Source organism: Panthera pardus, unplaced genomic scaffold (genome assembly GCF_024362965.1).
Source record: "Panthera pardus isolate Hobbes unplaced genomic scaffold, ASM2436296v1 HiC_scaffold_10, whole genome shotgun sequence".
NCBI lineage: Eukaryota > Metazoa > Chordata > Mammalia > Carnivora > Felidae > Panthera > Panthera pardus.
Window position 1 is genome coordinate 103,611,096 of NW_026526655.1, and position 26,167 is coordinate 103,637,262.

General features: G+C 55.8%; 1 protein-coding gene and 1 pseudogene across 2 annotated transcripts in view; one reads left to right on the top strand and one right to left on the bottom strand.

The window, feature by feature from the left end:
• Positions 1-26,167, top strand: part of GLI2 (GLI family zinc finger 2) — a 256,425-nt gene that overhangs the window by 50,783 nt on the left and 179,475 nt on the right. Inside the window, exon 2 of one of the 2 annotated variants that reach the window (XM_019469380.2) lies at positions 18,828-19,005. In XM_019469380.2, coding sequence (XP_019324925.2) covers positions 18,858-19,005 — 148 coding nt within the window. In that variant the 5' untranslated portion in view covers positions 18,828-18,857. Of the gene's footprint in view, positions 1-18,827; positions 19,006-26,167 lie in introns of those variants that run through there. The other variant, XM_053909772.1, reaches the window with a different exon arrangement.
• Positions 7,225-11,240, bottom strand: LOC109278833 (60S ribosomal protein L12-like; annotated as a pseudogene).

Below are 26,167 nucleotides of genomic sequence, written 5' to 3' on the forward strand. Positions count from 1 at the left end.
AACGTAACTCAGACACTGGGGAGGGGGAGATACAGGAAAGGCAGGGCCTACTGGCAGGAGCACCCTTTTTTGTGCCAGGAGGCAGGGGGATCGAGGGAGAATGTCACCCTGGGCATGCTGCTGGATCCTCCTGAGCATAATTTCTTACCTATGAGGTGGGCTGATGGCATCTGCCTTGCAGGTATCCAGCGGCAGCAGGTGGATGGGCCCCAGGGTGCGCTGTAAAACAGCACTGTGGCTTTTAACGTTGTGGGCTCTCCTTTTACGCTCCGTGATTCTGTCCTCCCATCGGGAGTACAAACGCAGTCCCTGAACTCATTATTCTTCCTGAGGTCCCCTCCTTGGGTCTTGGAGAGGTGATAAGGTGCGTCCAGTCCCCTTCGAGGGAGGAAGCAGGTGTTTTCTTTATAATATCAGCTCCTGCCTTCTCTTCCCCAAAGCATCCCCACTTTGCCTTATCTCGCCCTTTTGCTTTCTCTCTGGGCCCTTCCATGTCCAGCACTCCGCGGCCCTTGTCTCTCCCAGAAGCAAGGATGAGGTGCCGGAGGGAGAGGTGGGCAGGGTCCACGCGTACTTCAGGGGGTCTCAGCACAGGCCCCACCTCTCCTGGTGCACCCCAGCCCTCATGGGGCCTCAGCCGCAAAGCACAAGGGGAAATGAAGCAGCTAACGCAATTCTTGGCTTTTACATATTTGCTTTGAGGACAGCTGGAGTGAACCCTCAGTGAGAGGGCAGATATAGAGGGAGTAGCTGTCTTTTCGTGTTGTGGGGAGACAGAGATTCTGAGGGTTTTTTTCAAATATATATATTTTTGCAGGGTCGTGTTTTTTTTTTTTTAATAATCTCTACACCCAACTGGGGCTCGAACTCATGACCCCAAGATCAGGAGTCACATGCTCCATCTACTGAGCCAACCAGGCACCCCTCAAAACATTTTTGATAAATTAATTGGGTGCTCCCCAGCGTTTGGGTCCAGCCTGGGGCCTGCCCTCCGAATTGTAGCCTCATCAGGAGAGAATCTTTCAGCCCAGTTCCTGGCCTCCAAGGGAAGGGTCCTCACTTAGGATGGGAACCCAGGCGCCCTGGTGGTGGATGCTGGACCCCATGGGGGCTGTGGAGAGCGGCCAGGCCCCACTCTGGATTTCTCCTCTAGGGACAGGGGTAGTGACGAATCAGAGCTGAGCTGGGAGTGCAACTTGTTCTGGTGGATGCTGAACGGGAGTCACCCTGCAGGCAGAGGAGTTGGGCGGGCAGACCTGCTCCCTCTGCCCTCTGGAGTCAGAGCACTGGAGGCATCACCCCCATTCTGAAGCCCGGAAGCTCCCCAAGGAACTGGCCCAGGATGTCACCTAAGGTTTCTCCTCCACGGTCAGAAATAAGGCTATATTTCAGGGGCACCTGGGTGGCTCAGTCGGTAAAGGGTCTGACTCTTGATTTCAGCTCAGGTCACGATCTCATGGTTCGTGAGTTCGAGCCCCGCGTTGGGCTCCATACTGATGGTGCAGAGCCTGCTTGCGATTCTCTCTCTCTCCTTCTCTCTCTGCCCCACCCCCGTTCGTGCTCGCTCACTGTCAAAATAAATAAATACACATTTAAAGAAAAAAAGAAGTAAGGCTACATTTGTAGTTTCTCTTATTGTTTTCTCTATAGATTTTAATAAGGAGCATTTTATTATATAATAAGGAATATTATAAGGAATATAATTATAAGGAATAAGGAATATAATGTATTATATAATAATATATAATAAGGAAAAGCAATGTTATGTTAAAGAACGTTGCCAAAAGCCCAACGTGACCCAAATCCCATCATCCTAACACAACATTTTTTTCTGTCTGTTGTCCCTCCCTGTACATATGGTTTATTCTCCTAGTTGCGTTAAGTATGCATTCACCTTGGTTTTATTTTCATCCACCGTATGATCTTAAACGTTTCTGTCTTTTCATGTCTTTGTAACAACGACCTAAAACCGAATAGCTGCGGTCCTTTTCCATTGTTTTGCTGTAATACCAGTGGATTCAGAACGATTTCTTTCCTGTTAGCGTGGAGGCTGCTGCCCAGGGTTTTGCAAGTCTAGCTGACCCTGCAGTGGACACCTTGCATATCCCTTATTCATGACAGTGAGGCAGGCCGGGGACTTAGATGTTTTCTGGCAGGCGGTGGCCTTTCGGCAGTCACTGGGATAGCTGGTGTTTACTGTCTGGCATATTCTAAAATCAGACACCACGGAGCAGGTCTCCTTTGGTGGAGGTGCCTTCTGTGTGTGAGGCACTGTACTAGATATTTTGTAGTCATGCAGTCATTCATAACGATTGTGGAACATTGAATTCCTGGCTCCATTTTCCGTCAAGAGATGCTGAGGTGAGAGGAAGCTGGATCATTTGCCCGTAGCTTCCAGCAAGATGCTGAACCAGGCTTCAGATACAGGTCTTCCCTGCACCACTTCTCCATATAGCATAAGGTAGTGAGCTCCTCATCCATGGGAGTATTCAAGCAGAGGTTGGATGATGAAGTGTCTGGAATATTCTAGTTCGAGTTTCTCAATCACAGCATCATAGACATTTTGACGGGATAATTCTCTGTTGTGGGGAGCTGTCTTGACCACTGTAGGACGTCTAGAATCATCGCTGGCCTCTACCCATTAGCTGCTGGCAGCGCAATTTGGGAACAGTAACAGAGATCTGTAGACATTGCTACATGTCGCTGAGGGGCACATTCGCCCCCAGTTGCTAACTGCTGCTGTAGGGGATCCCTGAGTGGGATGGGAGGCTGTCTGCTGGACGCCTTGGGCCCCCAAGAGGCTCCCTGCCTGGCAGGATCCCTTGGCCAACTGTGTCCATGGAGGGATGGGGCATGATGCCATCATGGAAGAAGTCCTGGGGTCCAGGCTAACGGGAAGGCTTGGACTGCCCCTTCCACGTGCAGACCCCAAGATAGGGTGTGAAGCCCCGCAGTCACCAGACGTGACCTGGGGTGGGGAACCGTGCTCCCAGAAATGACTGTGGGTGACAGGCCCGTGACCAAGGGCCGCCTAAACCTGTGGCCCTCTTTGTAGCTTCTTGCCAGTTTGGAAGGCTCCCCTCACTGGAGGAAATCCATCGTGTCACCGTGGCGTCTCATGTGAGCTGGGGACCTCCTTGAGCGTCTTCCCAGGGACAGTCCTGGTCAGGGAGCCCACCCATGTCTCCCCGACTTGCACATCAGGCCCAGGGGGGCAGGGCTGGCAGGGAGACTGATTTTGCAGGGCTGCGTGTCGACTTGGGCTTTAAAGAGCGCTCTCATTTCCTCTCCGGAAGCCTTCAAAAGGCCTGGGGAACAAAAGGGGCTTGATTGAGTGTGCCTTGGAGAGCTTCATCCAAAGGAGGGAAAAGAACAAGCAGCCCACACTACAAAGCCACTTAATTTTGCATATGGTGTCATGCCAAGAAACGCTGAAGTGCAGGAACAAGCAAAGAGACGTTCCTTTTATCAGGAGGGTGTGGACCGGCAGTGAGAGCCAAGGACAGCCGTCAGCAAAACGGTGCTGTGTTTTTGGCGCCCCATCCCGTCCCCACACAGTCTCCCCTTACTCCCCTCCCGCTGCCTCCCTCCAGCCCTCTCCGCTCGGTCCCCCTCTCCTTCAAGAAATGAACTTTTCATATGACAGGCACTGAAGGCCTGACCTTATTTCCGGGACAGTTTGCATTTTAATAGGCTGTTCTTGGAAACGGAAAAGCTTCCAAGAGGTGACTCTCTAATGGTATGGTTTTAGGTAGTGGGGGGGGGGGGTTGTATTTTGTTTTGTTTTTCTGTTTTCGTTCTTGTTGTCGGAAGCCAGCGAGTTCCGTCTGGCACCTTCTAAGGTACAAGCAACCAGCTGGGCTTCGTCTTTCAGTCAGGCTCTCTGGGGTCAGTTAAATGACCATGACCAGCTGCCTACTGTGTGGCAGCCGCTAGTGGACACGGTGTGGGGGATGGTTTAGGAGGCAGCTGACTTCAGAACACTGGGTTCACTATGACAGCTCTCGCTGCACGTTTACGGGACGCTGACTGTGTGCCCGGTGATGTGTCTGGGGCTGGGGGTGAAAGTTCAAGAGCCAAACCACCCAGGGATCGGATGGTGAAGCAGAGGGTTGAAATGTCTCCCGGAGTGCAGTGCTGTGGGACCAGGCTGACGTGGGGACCTGAGGGAGCACTGTGCCAGTCTGGGGGAAGTGACACCAGCCTTACCCTTAACGGTATAAGCAGGAAGGGGGCACCTGGGTGGCTCGGTTCGTTAAGCGCACCTCTGACTTCGGCTCAGGTCACGATCTCACGGTTCATGAGTTCGAGCCCCGAGTCAGGCTCTGTGCCGACAGCTCAGAGCCTGGAGCCTGCTTCCGATTCTGTGTCTCCCTCTCTCTCTGCCCCTGTCCTGCTCACACTCTGTCTCTCTCCCTCTCAAAAATAAATAAACATTAAAAAAAAAAAAAAGGTATAAGCAGGAGTTAATCAGGCAGAGGAGGCGGGGTGTGTGTTTTGGGGGAAGAGCATGAGTGCAGAGGCCTGACAAGCAGGGTCTGGGGGTCACAGATTTCCGGGATCGTGTAAGGGGTGAGGTCTGCGTTGGTGGAAATGAGGCCGAGGGGGCAGGGAGGGCCGAGGTTTTGCGTGCCGTGACGTGCCCTGATGGGAAGTTTGGGCCTTCTCCCGTAGGCAGTGGGAGCCACCAAGGGTCAGTGCTCACCCTGCCTGCTGCTCAACACCCAGACCACTGTCCTCTATCTGCTGCAGTCCCCTCTGCTTTAGTAGACCATTCCAGACCTGCCTTGCCCTCCCTTTGAAAATGTGGATTCACTCCTTCCTCCAGGAAGCCTTCCCTGACTTCCCTCGGGCTAGCCAACGCTCCCTAGGGCCCCTTGAGTTTCTCTCTCTACCAGGAAGCTTATTCTGTATTATCACTATCCAGTTCCCTTGATGACTGTCTCCCTGCTTGGGCTGGGGACTGTGGGAGAATAGCACTGTGTTTAATTCACCTCTGTAGTCAAGGACACTGCCCGATGTGTCGCATACGGTAGGCCCCCGGGAACATGCACCACCCGCATGAAGAACCTCACGCCCGTGCCGAGTCATGGAGCCCTTGGAATTTCCCCCCCCTCCCTAAGTGGACAGGCACTCAGGCTGCGGCTGGCCCACATGGGGCTGGAGTGGATGTTAGGTCACCGATCCCGGGGGCCCAGACACCTGATTTAGGCTGGGATGTGTGACTGCCAGGAGATGAGAAAGGTGTGCGAGAGCTGATGGGCTCCCGGGAGTGAAAGTGGGAGAGCAAAGCCTGGGAGAGGCTGGGGCCCGGCAGGGCTGAAGGGGCAGCTTGGCAGGTGGGCCTGGGATGCCCTCCTTCCACCTCTGGCACCAAGATGCCAGCCAAAGGCAGGCTGTTCCTGTTGGCTTCACTCGCCAGGGTGGTGCTGGCCGTCGGTTCCTGGCAAAGCCCGGGAAAGCCACTGGCTGAGCCTGGAAGAGGTACAGAAGAGCTGAGTGAGGACATCGCCTGGGAGGTGTGGGGAGGGCCGTGGCCGGGCAAGTCAGAGCGGTGTGCTGCACAGCCCGAACCAGGGATGCCAGGCCACCCACCCGCCTGGTTCTCGCCGGAGCCTTGAGAGGCACAGTAGCTACCCTGAATCTTCAGCCAGCCTTCCTACCCGCCACCCTGCTCCCCGCCTCCTGGCCCGACACCATCTGTGGGCAGGTGACCTCCAGCCTCAGAGATTGTTGGCGTTCCGCCGTAGGGTTGCTGGTTCATGGATGCAGGTGGCTTGGGCCCATTCACGTGGAGCCTGTCTGTGCTCCCCACCTGCCAGGATTCCTTTTTTCCACCCAGTTGGGCTGTGACACGCACTCCCTGGGGGTCCAGCCTGCCCCTCTCATAGGTGGCGTACTGAGCCCAGAGATGGGGGGATACTAATCCAGGGTCGCACAGCGGGTCGGGGTGGGGGTGGTGGTTGGGGCTGGGAGGGTGATACGGTAGCTGAGACCAGCTGGCTGAGGAATAAACTGGTTAGGAGCTCGGGGACAACTCGTTTCCATCATTGGCAGGGCGCTGCTCTGCATCTGAGCTGCCTGGGCAGGGGGCTGGATGGGGTGAAATCTGGAGGCCATTCTTGGTGCCAGAGGGAGAAGGCTGATGGGGTTCGAAAGAGGTGGTTTTGGCCCTGGTGTGGGTCCCTGCCAGGCGGCCTCATAATCTCACTGGTCTTTGGTAGGGCTGAAGCACAGAAATCAGATGGGGGTTCTTTGTTTCTTTGTTTCTTTTCTTTTTAAAAAAAATTTTTTTAATGCTTTTATTTATTTTTGAGACAGAGAGAGACAGAGCACGAGCAGGGGTGGGGCAGAGAGAGAGGGAGACACAGAATCTGAAGGAGGCTCCAGGCTCTGAGGCCCGATGCGTGGCTCGAACTCAGACTGTGAGATCATGACCTGAGCTGAAGTCGGATGGTCAACCGACTGGGCCACCCAGGCGCCCCTGTTTCTTTCTTTTTAATGTTTATTTATTTATTTTGAGAGAGGGAGAGAGAGAATCCCAAACAGGCCCCATGCTTAGCACAGAGCCCGACACAGGGCTCCACGACCCTGGGATCATGACCTGAGCTGAAATCAAGAGTCGGACGCTCAACTGACTGAGCCACCAGAGACCCCAGATGTAGGTTCTTTTCACTCTGAACCAACTCAGCAAACCCCAGAGCCCATCCCTAAGCTCCAAGGGGCAGCAGTGGACAAACAGAGCTTCCTTTCCCCAAAGCCAGCCCAGAACCGCCGGTGGGGGTCCATCACTGCCCAGTCCCCTCCTCAGGACAGCCTTGTGACTTGGGTCACTTATGTCAAGGTGTTTGAAGAAGTGAGATTCGCCACCCCCGATCTGGGTGAAGGCCTGAGTCCCCCGATCCTCTAGAGGCTGTGATCTGGGTGATGACTGGAAGGATGTGGAAAAGCCACCCACACCACGTCTCTGACCCCAAAACGCCACTCCCTGGCCTACAATTCCACTTGGAGAAAATAGCGCCTCTGAGTGCGTGATGACTCACGTAGCACCCTTTAAGCAGAAAACACTTGATTTTGTACTTGCCTTGAGAATGGTGTGTGCCCACACACAGTAGGTGCGCAGTAATTTATCGACTTGGGGGCTACACACTATGTGGAACAAAGTCTTTGTGCTCAAGGAGCTTAGTGTATTTCGCTTGTTTGTTTCCATTGGTTGCCAAATGATCCTTTATTGCGATATTTTCAGTTGTTGTTATTGTTCACTAGCTGGGCATTCACCGCATCACTATTGATGTCATCTATGACGTCATGAGGGTGGCGGCCATCAGCATTGCAGCCCACGGACTGGGCAGTCCCCAGGATCTCTTTAATGGTTCCAGAGAGTTCTCCAGCTAAAGATCGGCGCCGCATCTGTTGGGCAATGTTGACGCTCTCATCAAAAGTGATAATTCCACCGTGCTTACTGTTTTTCTGCTCCTTTCTGTCTCTTGGTGGTTCCTTGAGGGCTTTGATAATCAGGGCAGAGGCAGGAAGGTGCCACTTCAATCTGGGGCTGTCTGTTCTGAATGGTCAGTTTCACCGTAATCCGTAGACCCTTCCAGTCACCAGTTGCCTTGGCGATGGCATCACCAACCCTTTTTTTGGAGACAGACCCGGGGGGCCGAACTTTGGGACCAGGGCAGACCCGGCACTGACTTCTCCACCAGTGCGCCTCAGGTATACGACTTGGATCTCGTTGTGGTTGAAGGGAGACAGCCTGGTGGAAGTGGCTAGTGTTGAATGGACTCAGATTCAGGACGACCGAAGACAGTTGCACCTTCGCCCCCTCCAAACCGAAAGCCAAAAAGCTCAAGGAGTTTATACTTTAAGGAAAGGAGTGCATTCACATGCCCGAAGCGGTTTTGCCCTGAAGACTTTCCCGTCAGTGCTGGCGTCCACAGACATTACAAGTTGATTCCAGCACCTGCCCCTGACCTGAGCCAGCCTCTGCTCATCTTCCACCTGGCTCTCAGCCCGTCACCCCCAGAGGGCTGATGGGTCCCCGGCGCAGCCCTGACCCTGTGGGGATCGAGGCCTGGGGGGAAGCCAAGAGAGGGGAGGGGAGGGGAGTCCCCGCAGGCCTCCGTGCCAGGGAGCATTTGTGCGTTGAGTCAGGATCAAACGTTGATGCGTCTGCATCTGGGGTGAGCGTAAAGGGGAAACAGACGTGGAAACAGGTACTTAAAACACAGCAATATGGGAACTGGACCTCAGAGGGCGTGAGTTAGGACTGACCCCTAACCTAGGTGGTGGTTGGGGGGGGGCTCAGCAGGAGAGGCTCTGGGGAAATAGCATTGCAGGTGGGTAAATCCCAAGGTGGGGCCTTGGTGGGGATTTGTACCTTATCCTGTAGGCACCCCCCCCTCCTGCCTTTCCGGTTCTCTTTTCCCTTCTCAGAGCTTCCTTTGGGGGATTTACTCCACTTGCTGGGCCTCTGTCCCTGCCTTCCCTCCCCAAGTCTTGGGCAAAGGGGGTCCACACGGGGGGCCTTGCTGCCCGCAGCTGCTGTGTGTCAGTCCTGTTCCCGGTCATGCCCTCTGCAGCCCTGGGCCCCCGTGGAGCCCTTCTCCCCTGCCTGAAGCCTGCCCGGGGCAGTCTGTTTTCCCTCCTTGGGGCAGAGGCGAAGCTTGTTTTTCTTCCCCGCTCAGGAATTGCGCCTCAGAAACACACAATGCAGCTGTTAAAATATCTGGGTCTGGCGGGGCGGCCGCACAGCGGGCCCCTTGTCCGCCTCGCAGACGGCGGCCTCCTCATGGGAGCCAAGTTGGGAGCTTGCCTCTGCTGGCGCTGTGCTGGTTGGGGGCGGGCGGGCGGGGGTGAGAGAGAGACCCCGGTCCTCCGGAGCTTCTGCTGCTCTCCATGGAGGTGGACTTCGACACGGAGGAAGGGGACGGACCATAGGCCTTTGCAGTCAAGCAGGATGGCACATTACACAAAGGTGCCAACCTGAGAGCTTGCACGTGAGACCCCAGAGGCACAGGCACTTGGGTGTGTAGAGGGAGAGAGAGGAAGGGGCTGTGACGGGGCCGCCTCGTCCAGTCCCTGACAGCCCCTCCTGTGGGTGGGTTGGCCCCCCAGCCCTGCCCGGGCCGGGTCTTCCTGCCGCAGGTGGGCAGGCTTGCCTGGGCTGACACGATATTGCAGCGAACGTTCGTTTGAGCTGGGACATGCATGTGCTTCTGATCCTTACCTTGAGGGAGGTGCTGTGTCACCCCCATTACACAGATGGGAAAACTGAGGCTCAGTGAGAAGTATGTTCTTGTCCGTAGCTTGACGTGGAGCTGGGATTCTAATGTGGTCAGTTTTCTCCGGAGTCCTCGCTCAGCGTGCTCCCTCTGCACGTGCCTGCAGCGGATATGAGCGGGGAGTGTCGTGAAAGTTTCAGAAGCAGCACGGGGAGGTTGGTCGGGTCCGAGCAGGACCCTGGGTGGGAGTCCATTAGGGCAGGCTTCCTGGGTTTTACAGCACGGCTTCCTTGTGTAGAGCAGAGAGGAAAGAATGTTCTGGGCAGGACAGCATGGGGATGATGCAAGGCCAGGGGGCATGGACATGACCTGGTACTTTGAGGGAAAAAACCCAAATGCAAGCGAAAGGCCATTTCGATGCCATCTGAAGTGTCAATCACGAAGTAGCTCTTACCCGTATCTTCCCAGGGAAAAAAAAAAAAAAGCCTCTTGCCCAGCTCCAGTCCTGATACCCGTCTCTCCTTATCTGAGGCTGGCTGCCCCGGCAGGGGCCCGCATTTCCCATCAGGGCCCTCCCTGGCTGCCGTTCCGGCCCAGCAAGTCAGTGAATTAGGGTTAATTATCTGTTTTCCTGAAAGCCAGCGAGCCCAGGGGCTGGGCAAATTAGGGAGCTTTCGTACTTGGAAAAATCCATTCGAGGAGTGATAAAGAAGCAGGTGCACCTGCTAGGAGAGTGATGTTTGCCTGGTCCCCCACCCTGGCCATGATGGGAGGGTGAGGGTTTTGCCCCCATCCCCCAGCTTTTCAGGCCTCTAGTCTGAAGCCTCTGGAAGCAGCTGGGATGGTTGGTGGGACCCGGGCTGGCCCTGTTGCATGGCCGAAGTGGGTTCGAGACCCAGGAAGCAAGGAAGTGCATTCTTCCTAAACCTGTCTCCCTCTGGTCTGCCCTTCTCAGAGACCCTGTCAGGGCCTGCAGCTCCCCCTCGACCTGGTCTGTCCCTGGGAGGGAGACCTCCTCTCTCCCTGTGAGAATGCTCCCCTTTCTTTTTCCTCTCTGCCCACAGTGTGCCCAGAGCACATGCCCAGGCCATTCATTCCATGCCCCTGGAGTGCCCTTCCCTCTCCCCTCTGCAGGCCAAGGTCAAGACCTTTCATTCCCTGTCTTGAAGCCACAAGGCAGATCTGTGGTCACCTGTAAGCCCCCTCTGATGTCCCCAGTCAGTAGCCCTGAGCTTCTCCGGCCCAAAAGTCTCTGCTACTTACTTAGCATTTGGCACAGACTGGCTTAGCCTTCGGTGAACTCTATAAACTGCTTTGTGCCTTTTGACCCCTCTGTGATATTCCTTGCACGTGGCGGGCTTCGACACACTCAGCAGATTTGGTTGGAGTAAAAAAAACGTGTGGCCTTCAGAATCCAACGGGCCTGCATTGGAACAGCAGTGCTGCTACGTGTTAACTCTGTGACTTTGGGCAGGTTGCTCACCCTCTCTGGGCCTGGGTTTCATTGTAAAGCAAGGATCATATCGGCCCCTCAAGGGTTACGGTGGCTGGCACTGTGATCACGCGACGAGAGGAGCTCTCCTCGTGTGGGCACCTACAGGTGCTGGAAGCTTCTGATCTTTCCTTTCTCCGGTAATGTGGCTCCTAGTAGGTGGGACGCTGCTGGGCAGAGCAGGGGACCAAGGAATGATGGAGCAGTTTGAGGGACTCTTCTTCCTCTGTGCCACATAGTAAGTAGCGAGAGCCCCACATGGTGTATCCGTGGGGAGGGTGGGGGTTCTAGAAGAACGTTTTTTTTTTCCAGTTGTGTCCTCTTTTGCTGTCCCCACAGTGCACCCAGCAGCAGGCTGGACAGTATGTGCCACACGCACGTGGAGACAGGTGTCTGTGCCTGGTAAGGAGCAGCTACCTCGTGCCGGCATTCTGCGCGCATTGATACGTGTGAGTTTCCCGATCACTTTGGGAGGGACTGTACGACCTCTCACTGTCCACGGGCTCAGGGAGCTGGGACTCCATGGTCTGGCCTCTTATCCCATATCTGACCAGGCCAGGGTCCCAGGGATCTCCTGCAGGCTCTGATTTCCCCTTCCAAGATTGCTCTCCCCCAGGGGCCTGTGGGCACCGCCGGCCAGGATGGTACCAGGGGGCCAGCCCAGGCAGGAGTGTGTGGTCCTTCCCAAGTCACCGGAAGAGGGAGGAGCCAGGGGACAGAGCAGGGGCATGGCTGTGTCTTCCCCTACCTGCTCTGGTGGTGGGAAGTCAGTCATATCTCCAGCCCTGTCTGGACCCAGGCCTGGAGTCCCTCGTCTGGGTTTTGTTAGAGATGGTTTGCTGCTTGCTGGGTCCCAGTGGAGCTGTGTCACCAGAGGCTCTGAGCCCACATGCAGAAACAAGGCAGGTGGACAGAGAAGTCAGAAGCAGATGCAGCTTAGGCCTGAGGTCCTACAGGCAGGTGCAAGTACGCAGAAGCCCCAGCTGCCACCCTGGGCCACTGCAGGCAGGTGATGTCTTCTTGGAGACGAGTGCCTGCCTGCAGAGGTTCCCCTGCCTGGCCAGCCCCCACCGGGGACCCGGTGTTTGTGGGGCTGCTGCTGTGACTTGTGTTAACAACCATCCTGGGAAGGTTGACTGTCCTCTCAACCACCCTGGGAGGTAGGAAGGAGACTCCGTGTTCCAGGGGAGGAAACGGAGGCTCAGAGAGGGGAAGTAACACCGCCAAAGACACACAGCTGATGTGGACTGCACTGGTCCAAGCCTACGCACGTCTCATGCTGGGAGAGTAAAATGCATACCTGTTTTAAAATAGGATTATTTTATCTCCTGCTGTGAAGGGCAAGCAGGGGGTTCCCGGCTTGGTGTAGTCCTGGGGAACGCTCACCCCACCCACTCCCTCTTCCCCTACAAGACGGGGGGGAGTGTCAGTTTGGGCCCAGGTGGGGCAATGGGGCTGTGAGGACACACACATCCTCATGCCTCTCACCTGGAGAGTCAGTTGTGTGGCTGGCCTCTGCCCTGTGGTCTTGGACTGGCACTCCCTGGGTCCAGATGGCAGTGCCCAAGTGATAGGAGAGCCAATGGCTGGTTCTCGGTCACTTGAGGCGGGTACAGGACGCGGCCTCAGGACCTTGGGGCCACAACTGGGGCGGGGGAGTCTGCCGGTCTCTTTTGAGTCATAACGAGCTTGTAATTATCGTTATCTTTAATCTTTGTTGCACTGACAGTGCGTCTTTCACTTCGGGAAATTTCACCTGTTTTATCTCATTTGATCTTAAAAATAAGTCCGATCAAGGCAGGGCAGGTACTTATTATCTCCGGTGTATTTGTGTGTGTGGGTCTGTGTGTCTCTGCATGTAACTGTGTGTGCTGCGTGTGGCTGTGTGTGTGAATGCGTGTGTGTGTGGTATGGGATCATCTGTGCACATGTGACCGGGTGTTTGTGCACTCGTGTGGCTGTGCATGTGGTCGTGGTTGCTGCGTGTGCCCTTGCGTGTCCCTGTGTGTGGGGTCTGGGTGCACACGCCACACGGCCGAGATCAGAGGAGGTGAGAACCCCACGGCCCCGAGGTGGCTGCGAGGGCTGGGAGGCGAGGTTTCATCTCTCTCCTGGAGATTGATTTCGCCCGGGGAAGACGCTCTAATTCCTGTGACTCACTCGTTAGAGGAGTTCAAAGCAGCCAGGTGGCGGGAGGGTGTCTGGGATTGCAGGTTTCGGAGTGATTCGCTCATTCTGCTCTGATTATTAATTTATTCATCAAGCTAGTCCTTTCCCTGAGAGTTCTTAACCTCTTCTGTGCCACGGACCCCTCCTCGGAATGAGGATGCATAGAGTAAAAACATAGAACGCAGAGAATAAAACGCAGAGAATAAAAACACATGGGGTGGGTTACGGGAGAAACCGATGCTATTGAAAGCAATAAGCAAATGTTAAGGGCACCATGTCTGTGCTATAGTCATGCGTGGGCTCCCTTGCCGGCTCAGGCTGCGAGGTCACTGGGGTCTAATGGTGACCTTAAGCTGTGGTGAGCACAGGTGATGCTCTGTGCCATGGCATGAACACATCTGTGACGTGTGCCGGTGGCGGGCTCAGAGGCACTGTGGCTTGTCCATGCCCGTGCCTGAGGGACACCAACTTCTGCTTCCAAGTTAGCAGAGCTAAAAATGTATTTTTTCCCTCGGGGTCATGCAGCCTTGCATTAACTGGAACTTGTAAATTATTTGGAATAATTTGTAAATGATCTGGAAGCCACCTTCTAAGTGGCACCCCCGTGAAGGTTTCTCTAAACCTGTCTGTGCATCACAAATACCCATGGAACTTTTTACAGAATGTCATATTTTGTCCCTGACCTTCTGCCGGGACCTGTGGAATCAGAGCCTCGGGGAGAGGGTCCAGGAGTGCCTGCAGGGCTTCTCGGGGCTGCCAGGACCCCCGGGAGGTGCCGAGGCCCTCGAGGGCAGGTGACTAGTGCAAAGGGGCTCCTCCTGGCCTCGGGTCCTGCACGTCCCCTTCCCTTAGCAGAACCTGGGCAGTGTGGTTACATGTCCTCTGGGGAGTTGTTCGAACACGCTAGAGCAGTGTGACTTCCCCAGGTGCAGTGGGGGTGTTGCCTCTCCTCCTCCCCCTGGCGAGTGCTGTGCTCCCAGCCCCTTCTGTTGTGGAGCCTTTGGTGGGGCCCGTGGGATTTCGGCACAGACCGTGGCACCACCCCCCAGCTGAGGTGTGGGACGCCCCCCCTCCCGGCCCCCTGCTGCTGTCCCCAGATGGCCTCTGGGGGCCCAGGTGAGCTTGTTGACAAGGCTCGGAGGAGCTTCAGGGAGTGAAAGTGGCTGCCTGGGACCCTGGGCGCCTGGTGTTTACCCAGAAATTGTGCTAATCCCGCTAATTCCCGTGATTTACGCAGCCTCTTGGCTCTGTCTACGGCCTTCCTCTCCTGGGAGGGGAGGGAAGCGGAGGGCAGCGGCTGATGTGCCGAAGACCATGCCCGTGGCACGGGGGGGACTGTCTGCACTCCCCCTGGCTGGGTCGGTCCCCCGTGGGCATCCGTGGAACTCCAGGGCTTCTGTGTGCACATCTGTTCCTGGGCCACAGAAGGCAGTCTGGAGAGTGGGAATCTCAATAAATACCCTTTCCTCCTGCGCGCTGTTCACCCTGGTCCTGTGCTGCCCACACCCTGAGGCTTCACGCGGCAATACTGTCCAGGGCCCTGGCCCTCTTCCCTCCGTGGAAAGTGGCCCCGGGGGGCTCACTTCCCCTTCTGTAAGCACTGGGTTGGTGACACCCACTCTGCCAACGGAACAGGACAGGAGGCTGGCGTCAGGGAGCTACAGCTGCTGGTCTCCAAGAAAACCCGCAGTCTTCTGCTCCTCTTCTAGTCTCCTCGTGTCCCTTAGCAAATTGACACAGTCCCTTCTTGAGCCTCCTTCTTTTCTTGAGATCTCTGACACTAAAGTCCGAAGGTTCTGACTTGTTGGCCTCAGTCTCCCCATCTGCATTCGGATAGGGTTGGATCCATGCCTCGGGGGTCTGCCAGCCCGGCACTGGGGCTGGGGCTGGGGTTTGGTCTCATGCGCTGACGGTGTGGGCACCCGGAGTCCTCCGCTGGTTTCTGGTCCACTGAGCCCCATGCCCTCCAGACGCAGGCCTGGCTCCCTGTGCCCACCTTAGCCATCGGCAAGGGTTCTGAGTATCTGCTCAGCGGGGACCTAGGGATGCAAGGCCCAGCCGTGCCCTGGATGAGGTCATAGTCAAGCAGGAAGCCAGGTGGGGGTGTAGCAGGTCATGACCGTGACACGTTGGGGGAGTATCCAATCCCTGGGCAAGGACACCTAATTCATTTAGGGGTCGTGCAGGGCCTCGCCAGCTCCCAGCCTAGTGCAGGTGAGGCATGAAGCTGGTCATCAGTGAAGAAGTGTTGAGTAAAGGGTTAGCGAATGAATGTACGACCGCCTACCCTGGACGGCTCTAGCAGACAGGCACACAGCCCAGTCGCGGTGTTTGCACACAGCCCCGAAAGAGCCTCAGCTTTGGCCCACCCTTGACTGGTGGTCTCTATCCACCGGTGTCACTACCTTGGATACATGACTAGGGCGGGAGCCACGCCAAAACTTGCTTCTTGGGTCCCCTGGGCTCCTGGCACAGTGCTCCCCATACCCGAAGGGCTCAACGGTTACCTTATGCCTTCCAGGGGATTCCGGGGTGAATCCCTTAGCACTGTTGCATCCTTATGCAAGGGACAGCTCACTGTGGTGCTTGAGAGTACAGCTTCGGGGCCAGACAGCCTGGGCTCAAGGCCTGGCACGGCCGCCTCTAACCGTGCGTCTTAGAGCCAGTTACTCAACTTCTCTGAGCGTTGGTTTCTTCCTATATAAAATGTGAGGATTAAATGAGATCCCTCCCGTAAGGTGTTTGGCACACGGTAAATGCTTATTAAAGTTTTGTTGTTCCAGCTGTTATTGTTATTTTTGTCCTTACTTCCAAATTCAAGGTGTGTTTCAACGTTGGGCCTAAATATTCCTTTACCTGAGCTTCTGGGGAGGAAAACCCAGGCTGTTCACAAAACCACTTGCATTTCAAAGAGCTGTGGTTTCCTGCCACAAAGGTCCATTTTCTCTGCCAGGCGTTTCTGAGAGTTTGCTTTGTGTCAGCTTGACCTGGAGGTGATGATTACAACCTAAGGGTGCTGGGTTGGTGCAGAAATCCCAAAGCAGAAGTGACTGGAACTGGGGAGGGGTTGGGGGGCTTTCCCAGAGGAGCTGATATCCGAGTGGCATCTTGAAGGAAGAGTAGGGGTCCGCAGAGAAAGGGCGAAGGACTGCGGGTGGGTGGCATGGCTTGAGCGGGGGCCTGGTGGCGGACAGGATTAGACTAGTCACACCTGTCTGGGTGGGAAGGAGATGTGGGCAGGGGAGTCTACAGGAAGACTTTACCTAAAAGCCACGGGGGTTCAGCGCGGCCTTGGCCAGAGGAAGAATGCAGTGAGATGTGGGTTTGGTGCAGCCGGGTGGCCGGGCTGAGGTGGCCGGGCTGAGGGGGCCGAGAAGGCGGAGCGGGCGCGGGCCGGGCTGTGTCGCCGGTGAGCGGTTCCCATAGCCAGATGACACAAATAGACTCGGGGCCAAAGGAAACCCCATAACTCACTAGAATGTGCAGGGAGATTTCTCTGTCCCCCATCGGCCTTGGGTTTTCTTGACAGGGAGTTTTGAAAGTTTGAGGAAGCGGGACAGGCCGGTGTGTGCAGACAAAACCAGGCGGTCCAGGACGCAGGCTGTTTCCCCTGGCAGGCCAGCAGGACCGTGGACCGTCTCTGATACATCACATCCGTCGTTCTGGGCTTTTCCCATTTTCCACCTAGACACGAGAGTTTTGTGCGGATCTAACAGGATGAAATTCTGGACCTGAAGATGTGGATTTAACCTCGAGGCCCCCGGGGATGGAGCTGACCACTGCCTTTGGTCTCTGCCCTGCTGTGACCCACGGGCTCCCTACCAGAACATTCCCTTCCCACCGGCCTGTGAACCAGCCCCGCCTCCTTTCTGCCGCAGCAACCGCAGACCTCTGGACTCTCCAGTTGTTGCGTTATGTTTGGCTTTTATGGCAAAGCTTCCTGATGAAATCGTTTGTGCCTCTGTTTTTCCTACCTCCACTCAGGGACCCTGGTCGCCACGTGCGACCGAAACGGGTCAGCCCTCAGGCTTCACTGTCTCCCGTCTCTCAGTAGCTTAGGAGGGAGCTGATTGTTCCCCCTCTTCAGGCTGTTTCACTCCTGCCTTGGCTTCTGGCCCCCCACGCTGCCCTGGTGGTCGTTTCCTCCTTTCTCCCACTGGCAGTTCCTGCTTAGTCTCCTTGGCGGGTTTCTTCTCCTTTTCCTGGAAATGTTGGAATGTCCATGTTTCAGCTCTGGAACTTTCTTCCGGAACTTTTCTTCCACCCTCTGTCTCGGAGATCTTGCGCGGTGGCTGTCATATTCCTCCCTCCAGCTTCTACCTCTCCCCCGAGCTCTGAACTTGTGTTTCCAACAGCCTCTGCGTGATTTAATAGGCACTCCAACTTAACATGGCCCAGACTGAGCTCCTGATCTCTGCCCCAAACCAGCTTCTCACCCAGTGGGACCCCATCCCAGCCAATGGCACGGCCATTCATTCATCCAGGTCGTCAGCCAAAAATCTGATCCACCTGTGACACTACTCCTCTTCTTCTAAGAAGATTGGCTCGTGTCTCTATTCTGTAACTTGAAACAAATGCTCGATTAGCAGTTTCTGCCAGCGATGAGGCATATTAGTGAAAGGCTTGCTTGTGACCCGGGACTCAGCCACAGAGGGAGCGTTACCTGTGCCCTGCATCCCCGGTCCAAGCCCTGGAAAGTCTGTGATCCCCGCCATTCACCATCTCAGACCACCATCACGTCTTCCTGGGCCTCTCTGGTAGTTCCCCTTCCCCCAGATCTGCTCTCACACGACAGCAGAGTGACCCCGATACCCCCGTGAGACCTGTCATACACCCCATCTGCTCAAAACCTTCCAGAGCCTGCACTCTCCTTGCTGTTCCTCAGACGAGCCAGCCTCTGCCCATCCAGCTTTGTGGCTCCTGCCTCTGCCCTCTGGCTGCCGTGGGCTTCCATGGCAGATTCACGTGGCACCCCGTTCCAACCTCAGAGACGAAGGCGGCGGGCCCTCTGCCCCTCTGCCCTGCTCTGTCCTTCCACTTTGCTTGCTTTACTGACACTACCTCTCACTAACTGAAGCTAAATATACGTTTATTCCACCTCTCCCCGCCCCCCTGGCCCATATACCATGTCTCTGCCAGGTAGAATGTAAACTCCGTGGACTGTACCTTCAGCACCAGACAGAATGCCTGATACATAATAGGGGCTGAAAACTATGTTGGCCGAATATGTGCTAGTGCATAAATGGTGAAAAAAATGTTTGAATGAATGAATGAATGAATGAATGAATGAATACACATATACACAAGTACACGAGAGATGGATCCTGGTGAGCAGGGAAGGAACAGGAAAAACGAAGGCTTTTCTGGGGCGCTTGGGTGGCTCAGTCGGTTAAGCATCCGGCTTCGGCTCAGGTCATGATCTCGTGGTTTGTGAGTTCGAGCCCCCACATCGGGCTCTGTGCTGACAACTCAGAGCCTCGAGCCTGCTTCGGATTCTGTGTCTCCCCCTCTCTCTCCCCCTCCCCTGCTCGCACTCTCTGTCTCTCTCTCAAGAATAAATAAACTTAAAAAAAAATTTTTTTTTAAAAGAGGGCTTTTCTTTGAGGACCACTCAGGAATTGTTACTCTGTTTTCATTTTCCTGTGATGCCCAGTTGGCGGTCATCGCCCCTGACTTCATTTCTCAAAGTAGAACTTGCTGCCCAGATTTTTAAAAATCTGGGGTCGAAGGCAACGCAGATGCTCGGCTGTTGTCCACGAGGTCGTTCAAAAGACCAGATGAGTCTCAGAACTAATAATTCTCGAAATTAATTAAACCCTCCTTCCCAATTATGAGAGAATTAAGCTTTCATAGCATGCGGCGGCCGTGAATCTGGGTCGGCGTTTCCCGGCTGGGTCTGGGGGCAGTCAGTGGTGCTGAGCGTCTTTGTCTTTTTCTTCAAGGGCTGTCACCCAGGACCATGAGCGGCTAAGATGGAGACGTCCGCCTCAGTCACGGCCACGGAGAAGAAAGACGTCAAAAGTGGGAGCCTGGAGGGTGTCGCTTTCCCCGACCCGGGCAGGAAGGCCTCTGCTCTCGCGGTGGCCACGGCGGCCGCGGCAGCGGTGGCTGCCCAAGGAGGTAATATGTGTTCTTCACACTCGGCGGGCAGCAGGGGTGTTTTTCATTAGCCCGTTAGGATTTAATTAGGCCGGTGGCCGATGTCACCAGGCAGGCATGCTGGGTTTATGGGGGGCGAAGAGGAGGGCGCCCCTGCTCCCGGGGATCCGGGGCCCCTTGACGTTCGCCTGCAGGTTTCTCGGGGATCCGGCCGCCCTCAGTCTGCTGAGCGGCGCTGGGAGCGTTCGGTTGGCACGTTTGAGATGTGCCAGAGACACGGCCTCGGGCCTCTGGCCTGCCAAGGACTATTTTGGAAAGTAATTGTCTCCTGATCCCTCTGGCTGTAATTAGAGGGTCAGGTACAGAATTTAGTATCCTTAGGTGAATTTCTGGCCAACTTAATTATAACAGAAGAACTCCACAAGCCTCAGCCTCTCATTTACTGCCCCGGAGAGAAATGCTCTCTGGTTTCCACTGGTCCGTGCCAGCATCCCGTCGGGAAAGTTTGGCGGGAAGGCGAGACCTCCCCTTGTGTGCGCGCAGTCCATCTGGAGGCCACAAAACTATTTCTGTCTCGGAGGAGTGGAGAGTCTTAGATTTCTTCTCTTTCCCTTTTTTATTCAAGGGCATTTAGTCATGGCCTATTGCTTGCCGCTCAGGCACAGATTTGCCTCCGCAGGGTGGTCGTGCAGGCATGGGCAGTGCCTCTCACACTTTGATGCGCACACGCATGGCGGGGGTGGGGGTGGGGGGCGGCTTGCTGAAGTGCAGAGCCCAGTTTAGCAAGTCAGGCAGGGCTGAGTTTCTGCGTTTCTCTCCAGAACTCAGGTGATGCTGGTGCTCCTGGTCCGTGACCCGCGCTGGGCGTAGCTGGGGGCTGGAGCCCAGGGACTTGGGGAGACCCTCAGACGGGGAGGAAGGAGTTGGTGGTTCCAAGAGTGAACTAGAGGACCTCCGGGGTGTGGTTACTACATTTAGTTTTATTTTTGTTCATGATTCTAAGTTGGAGGTCGTTATTAGGATGTGTGGCCCAAGTCAGGAAGGAGGGGGAGACCCGAGGCCAGCCTTTGGCCTCCCTACCTGGGTGATGCCCCTCGCCTCCTGTCCCTCTTGGAGACTGGCTGTCCAGGCCCTTCTTGTGCGACCAGCTGGGGTGGAGGTAGGAGCCAAAGCCCCAGGTGGACACCCTGCCCTCCAACAGGGTGGTGTCAGCAGAGGAGGGGAGGCTGAGGGTAGGAGTCTGGCTGGCTGGGAGGCCAGGCTGCCTGGTCACAGGGCTGGCTTGTCCTGGGCCTGGCCGTGTCTGCATGTGATCTGTTCCTTCCCTGGGGTCAGGCTTCCCCTACCCTGTGGTGACTGCTCAAGCTGTCCCTCTGCCTAAGGGACAGATCCATGGGTCTCCGAGGCCTCAGTGAGCCCTGGCAAGCCTGGGCCTCCGTGCATCTCTGGCCTGCCCCGGGGCCTCTGTTCTCCCCACGGTCTGGGTCTACTTCTCCTGAACTGTGAGTGGGTCATGAACTACCACATGGCAAGATTTACGGCCATGCCATAGTAGCAGAGAACAGACTTAAGCAGTAATTACACAGTGATTGAGATGTAATTGGGGGGAAGCCCCTCTAGCGTCAGACCTCATTGTCACCAATGTGCAATAATGGCAGATGCCTGAGGGGATCTTGATGCTGGGGGGACGGGCAACGGGCAGATAGCTTGGGGTGCAGTGGTTCCTCGGAGGCATCCAACCCTGCTCTACCCCACCTGCACCGGCCCCCTAAGATGCTGGCCCTACCCACTCCTGCAGGCCCCCATCCCCTCATTCCCTGAGCCCGGAGCAGCTCCTGGCTGATGCGGTTCCAGCGGAGCTGGCTGCAACCTGTCATTGCAACGAGTCTCCGGTCAGGTGCAGCTGACCCTGGGGAGCCTCTTCACTGCTCCTGCTCCCCGTGGCCCTGTGTGCACAGTTTGTGGGGGAGGGCCCTCCAAGAGTCAGGCAGGAGCCTGCATGGGGCAAGGCCAGGGGTATCACGGAATGGGTGCCCTGGACTTTGAGGCTGTGTTCCAAGGACAGGGTGAGGGAGGCCCAGTGGTGCAGCCCAGAGGGGGCTGGCCTGGGTCCTAATTGCCACATCCCTGGGGGCCATGTCATTTTCCTCTCTGGGCCCTGTTTTCCCAGTCTGTGTCGTGAGGTGGACGTTCAGATAACATTTGGCAGATGTCACCCAAAGTCTTCATGATCTTGTGACGATCTCCTGCCTTTGAACACTTAGGCTGTTTCCAGCTTTTCACCGTGGAAAAATAATGTGGAAATGAAATCTTTCTACCTACAGGTGTGTTCCCTCTTAGAGCCAAAGCCATACAATTCCAGTGGTGGGGGTGAAGGCCCTGGAATTGGTGGTGGGACGAGGGGATGGGATCGAGGGTCAGGAGCTGGCCTGGACTACAGGCTGCCCACCCCAGCTGGACACCTTGCAGCCCTGCCAGTTTGTAGGCTGTCCCTGTGTTGCTCACCACAGGGCTCCTGACATCCTCAGACAAGACTCAGCCATCCTCTGGACCACCGTGTAATAAGCCACGAAACAGTAAGCTTGTGTGTTCGATGATAGGAGATTGATTAATCAAACTATGGAACGTTTATTGAATAAAACATTATGTGGCCACTGAAAACGTGCATCAGGAGACTTTACAGTAACGTGGGGAGGTGTGACTGCGTTCCAACAGCGAGAAAAAGCAGGATGCAAATTCTGTCTTACGTCTCTCACAACTTTAGACTCCCCGGAAGTACCGTTAGCAACGGCCGTCCAGATGTTGGGACTCAGGGTGATGGATGATGCATAGGGGAAGCTCATCCCTGTGGTTCTTAGGGACCGTCAGCCTTTTAGAACCTTCTATTCGAATGTAACTCCCTCTGAAAGCCGGGGTGTGCTGGAGCCAGCCGCTGCTGACTTGTGGGAGTGGAGTGTAGACATCTTCCAATCCTGCCGTCCTCGACCTTCAGTTCGTAACTAAAAGTTGGCCGTAGTGGGAAGAGTTGCGGGAGGAAAATGGGCAAACGCTACACATCAGGGCCTCCTGCCCCCGCTGTCTTCTACCATAGCCTCTTGCTGACCGTCTCCCAGCACAGGGAGCTGCTGGGTACTAGGCTAGAGTGGCAGGCACGTCTGTTTCCTGAGCGCTTGAAGGCTCTATTTTATAAAAGAGACAGCGATGAGGCAGGGAAGGGACTTGCCTAAGGCCACCAGCTGCTGTAACAGAGGGCGGGATCAGAGGCTCCAGCTCTTTCCCTGTCACGTGGTGAGAGGCCATTTTTTGGTATTTGCTTTCAGACTGTGATTTTAGACTCTTTGTGGGTGACGTGGGCCTTAAAGCCCAGCCCACTGATACCGTGTGGTAATCGTCCAGCCTCCGCCCCAGCTGCGGAAAGTCACACATCTGTCCAAGAGGCTAACGGCACCTGCTCTTTGTGACTTTGAGATTCGAGGCTGTGACTTATTTGCGGAGGGCCCCGAAAAGTCACGTGGCTTGACTGGCCTCTGTGGCTTGACCTCCTGGAGTGTCACGAGGCTGGACGTGCTGGGGGCTGGGCGTTTCCACTCAGAGTTGCAACCTCTCTGAGCCCGCGGAACAGGGCAGTAGCAGAGAGGAAGCAGCACTGTGGTCAGACTGGGGGAAGGTTCAGTGAATCACCTGTCTGGCGGGAGCAGCTCCGGAGAGCAGACGGCAGAAGCCGAGGCTGGCGGGTCCTCTCCTGGCAGGTCCTCTCCTGGCGACTTTAGCTGTGGTGCTAACACTTTGGAGGCCATAAATCTTTAAAAAACCCATTTTGGCCCAGAGCTTTTTTCCCCCTTTAATTTTTAAAATGGCGTAATTTTAAAGGCAATTTGATTCAGATGTTTTTCATTGCTTTACGCCGAAACTGCCCAAATGCTGTCGCATTTTCCTCCTCGGCAGTGGATTTTCTTTCCAAAAATATTTCTGGACCTGTCTGTGTGCCTCAGCTGAGCCCCAGGGACCCAGCCACTTCAGGCCTCCGGGCTGGGACGATCGGAAAGTCTGGAGCCATAAACCCTGGAGCCGGGTCTCTGTCCGAGAGCTTTGCTAAGTCCCTGAGGTCAAACAGCCAGACGGGCTTTAGAAATTCTGCGAGGCGCCTACAGTGGCTAACACCTAACTGTTGCAGAGTGCCCACTGTGTGCTGGGCCAGGGTCCCCCCACTGAGGTCCCCCACGAGCGGCATCAGCATCCCTGGGAGTTGGACCCCACCCTAGGCCTCCTGGAGCAGTGTTCCGGGAGTGGGGCCCAGCGAGCTGTGGGGATTCTGATGCACTTGTAGGGCCCTCTGTGTTCTAGCTGCGTGAGGCGTAGTGTGACTTTCCATATGTAAAGTGGGAGTCACACAGCGGAGCTGCTGAACAAACATTGTGGGAGACACGATGTGCTCACACCTGCCTGGCATGGGGTACCTCACAGGTGGCGCGGCGTAGCCTTAAGAAACAGCTCAGACTCTGCAGCCATACCACCTGGGTAAAGCCCAGCTCTGCTCACCTTGGGCAGGTCTGTGTCTCAGTTTGCTCGTCTGTAAAATGGACACAATAATGGCACCCACATCACGGTGTTGTGAGAATTACTTGCGTTAGCAACATAAAATGCCAGGCGCTAAGTTCGCTCTTTGTGGAGATCCCGGTTCAGTCTCTGCCTTGTTAACTATCACCAGTTTTCCTTTTCTAGGCCTGCAGGCTCCGCCTGACTTAGAAAGTCTCCCCTTCACTGGCGACTCTTGCTAGTTGACTTGTTGAGGCCGGACAGGTTGTAGGAAGACCAGATTTCTGTTGTCTTCCTGCTTGAGAGTGGTGGAGGGAGCCCTGGGCTGGAAATCAGGCCTGAGTTTCTGTCCTGCTTTGCTTCACTATCACAGGCTGTCCTGGGTAGACGACCTTAGTGGGTCCCTGGCCTTGCTAACTCAGCCTTCTCCCCTGTACGCTGGAGGGTGGGATCAGACCAGAGGTTGCCCAAACTGGCCATGCCTCAGAATCCTGCGATACACCTGTCATAAATGCGGATTCCCGGGACACTCCAGACCTGCTGAAACGGAACCTCCCAGGCTGGGGCCCCGGGCATGTGTATGTGTAGCAGGCTTCCCAAGCCTTTGGATGCGGTTGGTCCCAAGGCATGGAGTATATCCCTGGAGGTGGGGCACTAACCGGGTGCCGCCGGTCAGCGCGGGCAGCGTTGTGCCCTGCGTGTTACGGTGCGGCTCCCAGCACATCGCTCCTTGCTGCGGGGGGGCCTCTGTGCCTCCGACTGCACTGGCCACCCCTTCATCTTGTCTACCGGCCCTGTTGGCTTCTTTGAAAGTTGCTTCCAGGCACGTTTTGGCTCAGCGGTGACACATCCCCGCCAGTCCCGGAATGCCGCGCCAATACCATAGTCTGCAAGGGAATCAGGTGGTGAGCATTCTGGCTGAGGCGCCCAGGGTGAGGAAATGTACCCAAGTCACCTGGAGCCCCGTCCTTGATAAGTACCTCCGAGACCCTGGTGTCTCTGCCCTCTCTCTGCCTCTTGCCCTCCCGCTAGGATGCCCTACGGGCAGGGCGTTGGTTGGTCACCATTGCGTCCCCAGCCCAGCAAGGCAGACGGCCGACAAACGGTTGCTGAGTGAGCGGCGTCTGACGACGTTATGCCAAGTGTGTGCCAGTCGGCTGTTGTGGCCTCCTCCCTCTCAGGTCGCCAAGGCCCTTGGGAGACCAGGGTCAGTTGGGCTGGCCTGCTCCTTGGCCCCGGCTCCCCCACCTGAGGCCCTCTGGAACTTGCCGAGCGGGCCCAGCCTTCCCGGCCAACCCGAACTGCTCTGCGGGGGCCACACACTTTCGCCTTGGGCTGGAGGATGCACTCAGGTGTGACTAAATGGGCAATTATTCTTATTTAAGTGATTTTCAGGATGGCCGTTGGTGCTGCGGCTGAGCTTGTTTTAATGGCCCAGTCACATGGAACAACCAGTTCCCATCAGACTTTTTCCGAGAGCAGAGCTCGGTCCTCGCTGACAGCTCTGTCCACCCAGGGAACGGGACGCAGTCCGACCGCCCGGGCTTTTTCCGGGGAGCTCTGAGGGACTCACGATGCCCTGGCCAGTGAGGTCTCGTGTGCCAGGGCTGTGCCGGAGGGCCGGGGCCCCTGGGGCAGAGGGGAGGGTTGGAGGCTTCTTCTGGCCCTCAGTGGAGTGTGGTAGGAAGGACCTGGGCTGTTTCCTGCTCCCCACTGCCAGATGGGTGTCTGGAGCAAGCCGGCTAGCTTTTCCCAAGGCCATCAGTTGGGGGTAATACTGGTAACCACATCTGGCTCCGACGAGGAGAAATGGGAGAGCGTTTGCAGAGCGGCTATCAGAGGGCCCGGCACTGACAGAGTAAACATTAGTGACATGAGTCTGAATGCCCATTCCTTTGGCATATCCCGGACCCCGTCCTCTAAAGGCCGCTCTAAACGTCACTCAAAACAGCTGCCGTCCAGCATCAGAGCAGATGCCCCCATTAGCCCCAACATGGCCGCCCCCGCCATATCTCACGTCAGCGTTCGAGGCCCAGCCCAGGGCCTGTGCTCTGGAAGCCTTCTGGACGGACCTCCTGGCCTCTCCCCCTGGGTTGTAGAGGCTGGCACACACGCATTTCTGCTTCAGACCCGCCCTGTGTGTTTCTGGCTGGTGCGTGTGAGTTGGTGACCTCTGCTCACAGAGAAGGAAAGTGCCTGAGGGCCGCACTGGTGGCTCCGGCTCCTGTTTCCCCCCTGGGCCCTTGGCAAACGTGGCCTCATCTCTTGTGGTTCACTGTGCGTGTTTTAACTATTGCAGAGTTGGGGAAAGCTTCAAAGTCCTTTCCGATTATAGAACTTGGAGAAGCTTGAGAGATCATATAGTTCAAATCTGTTCCTTTTAGACATGTGGAAGCCAAGGTCCAGAGACACGAAGCACAAACTCGTCTAGTGACACCGCTGGGACCGGAAATCGATTCACCGGGTATCACCAATGGGATGGGACACAGCTGCTCCCTGCCCTGCCCCCCGGTCCTGTCCCAAACCCCGGCTTCCCGAATTGATGGTGTTTATGTTGGAGACATTTTTCTGACGTTTGGTTCTGTCAAAACTAATTTTAGCATTTCTAAAGCTTGGTAAAAATACAGCCTCATTACTTTGATGTCAG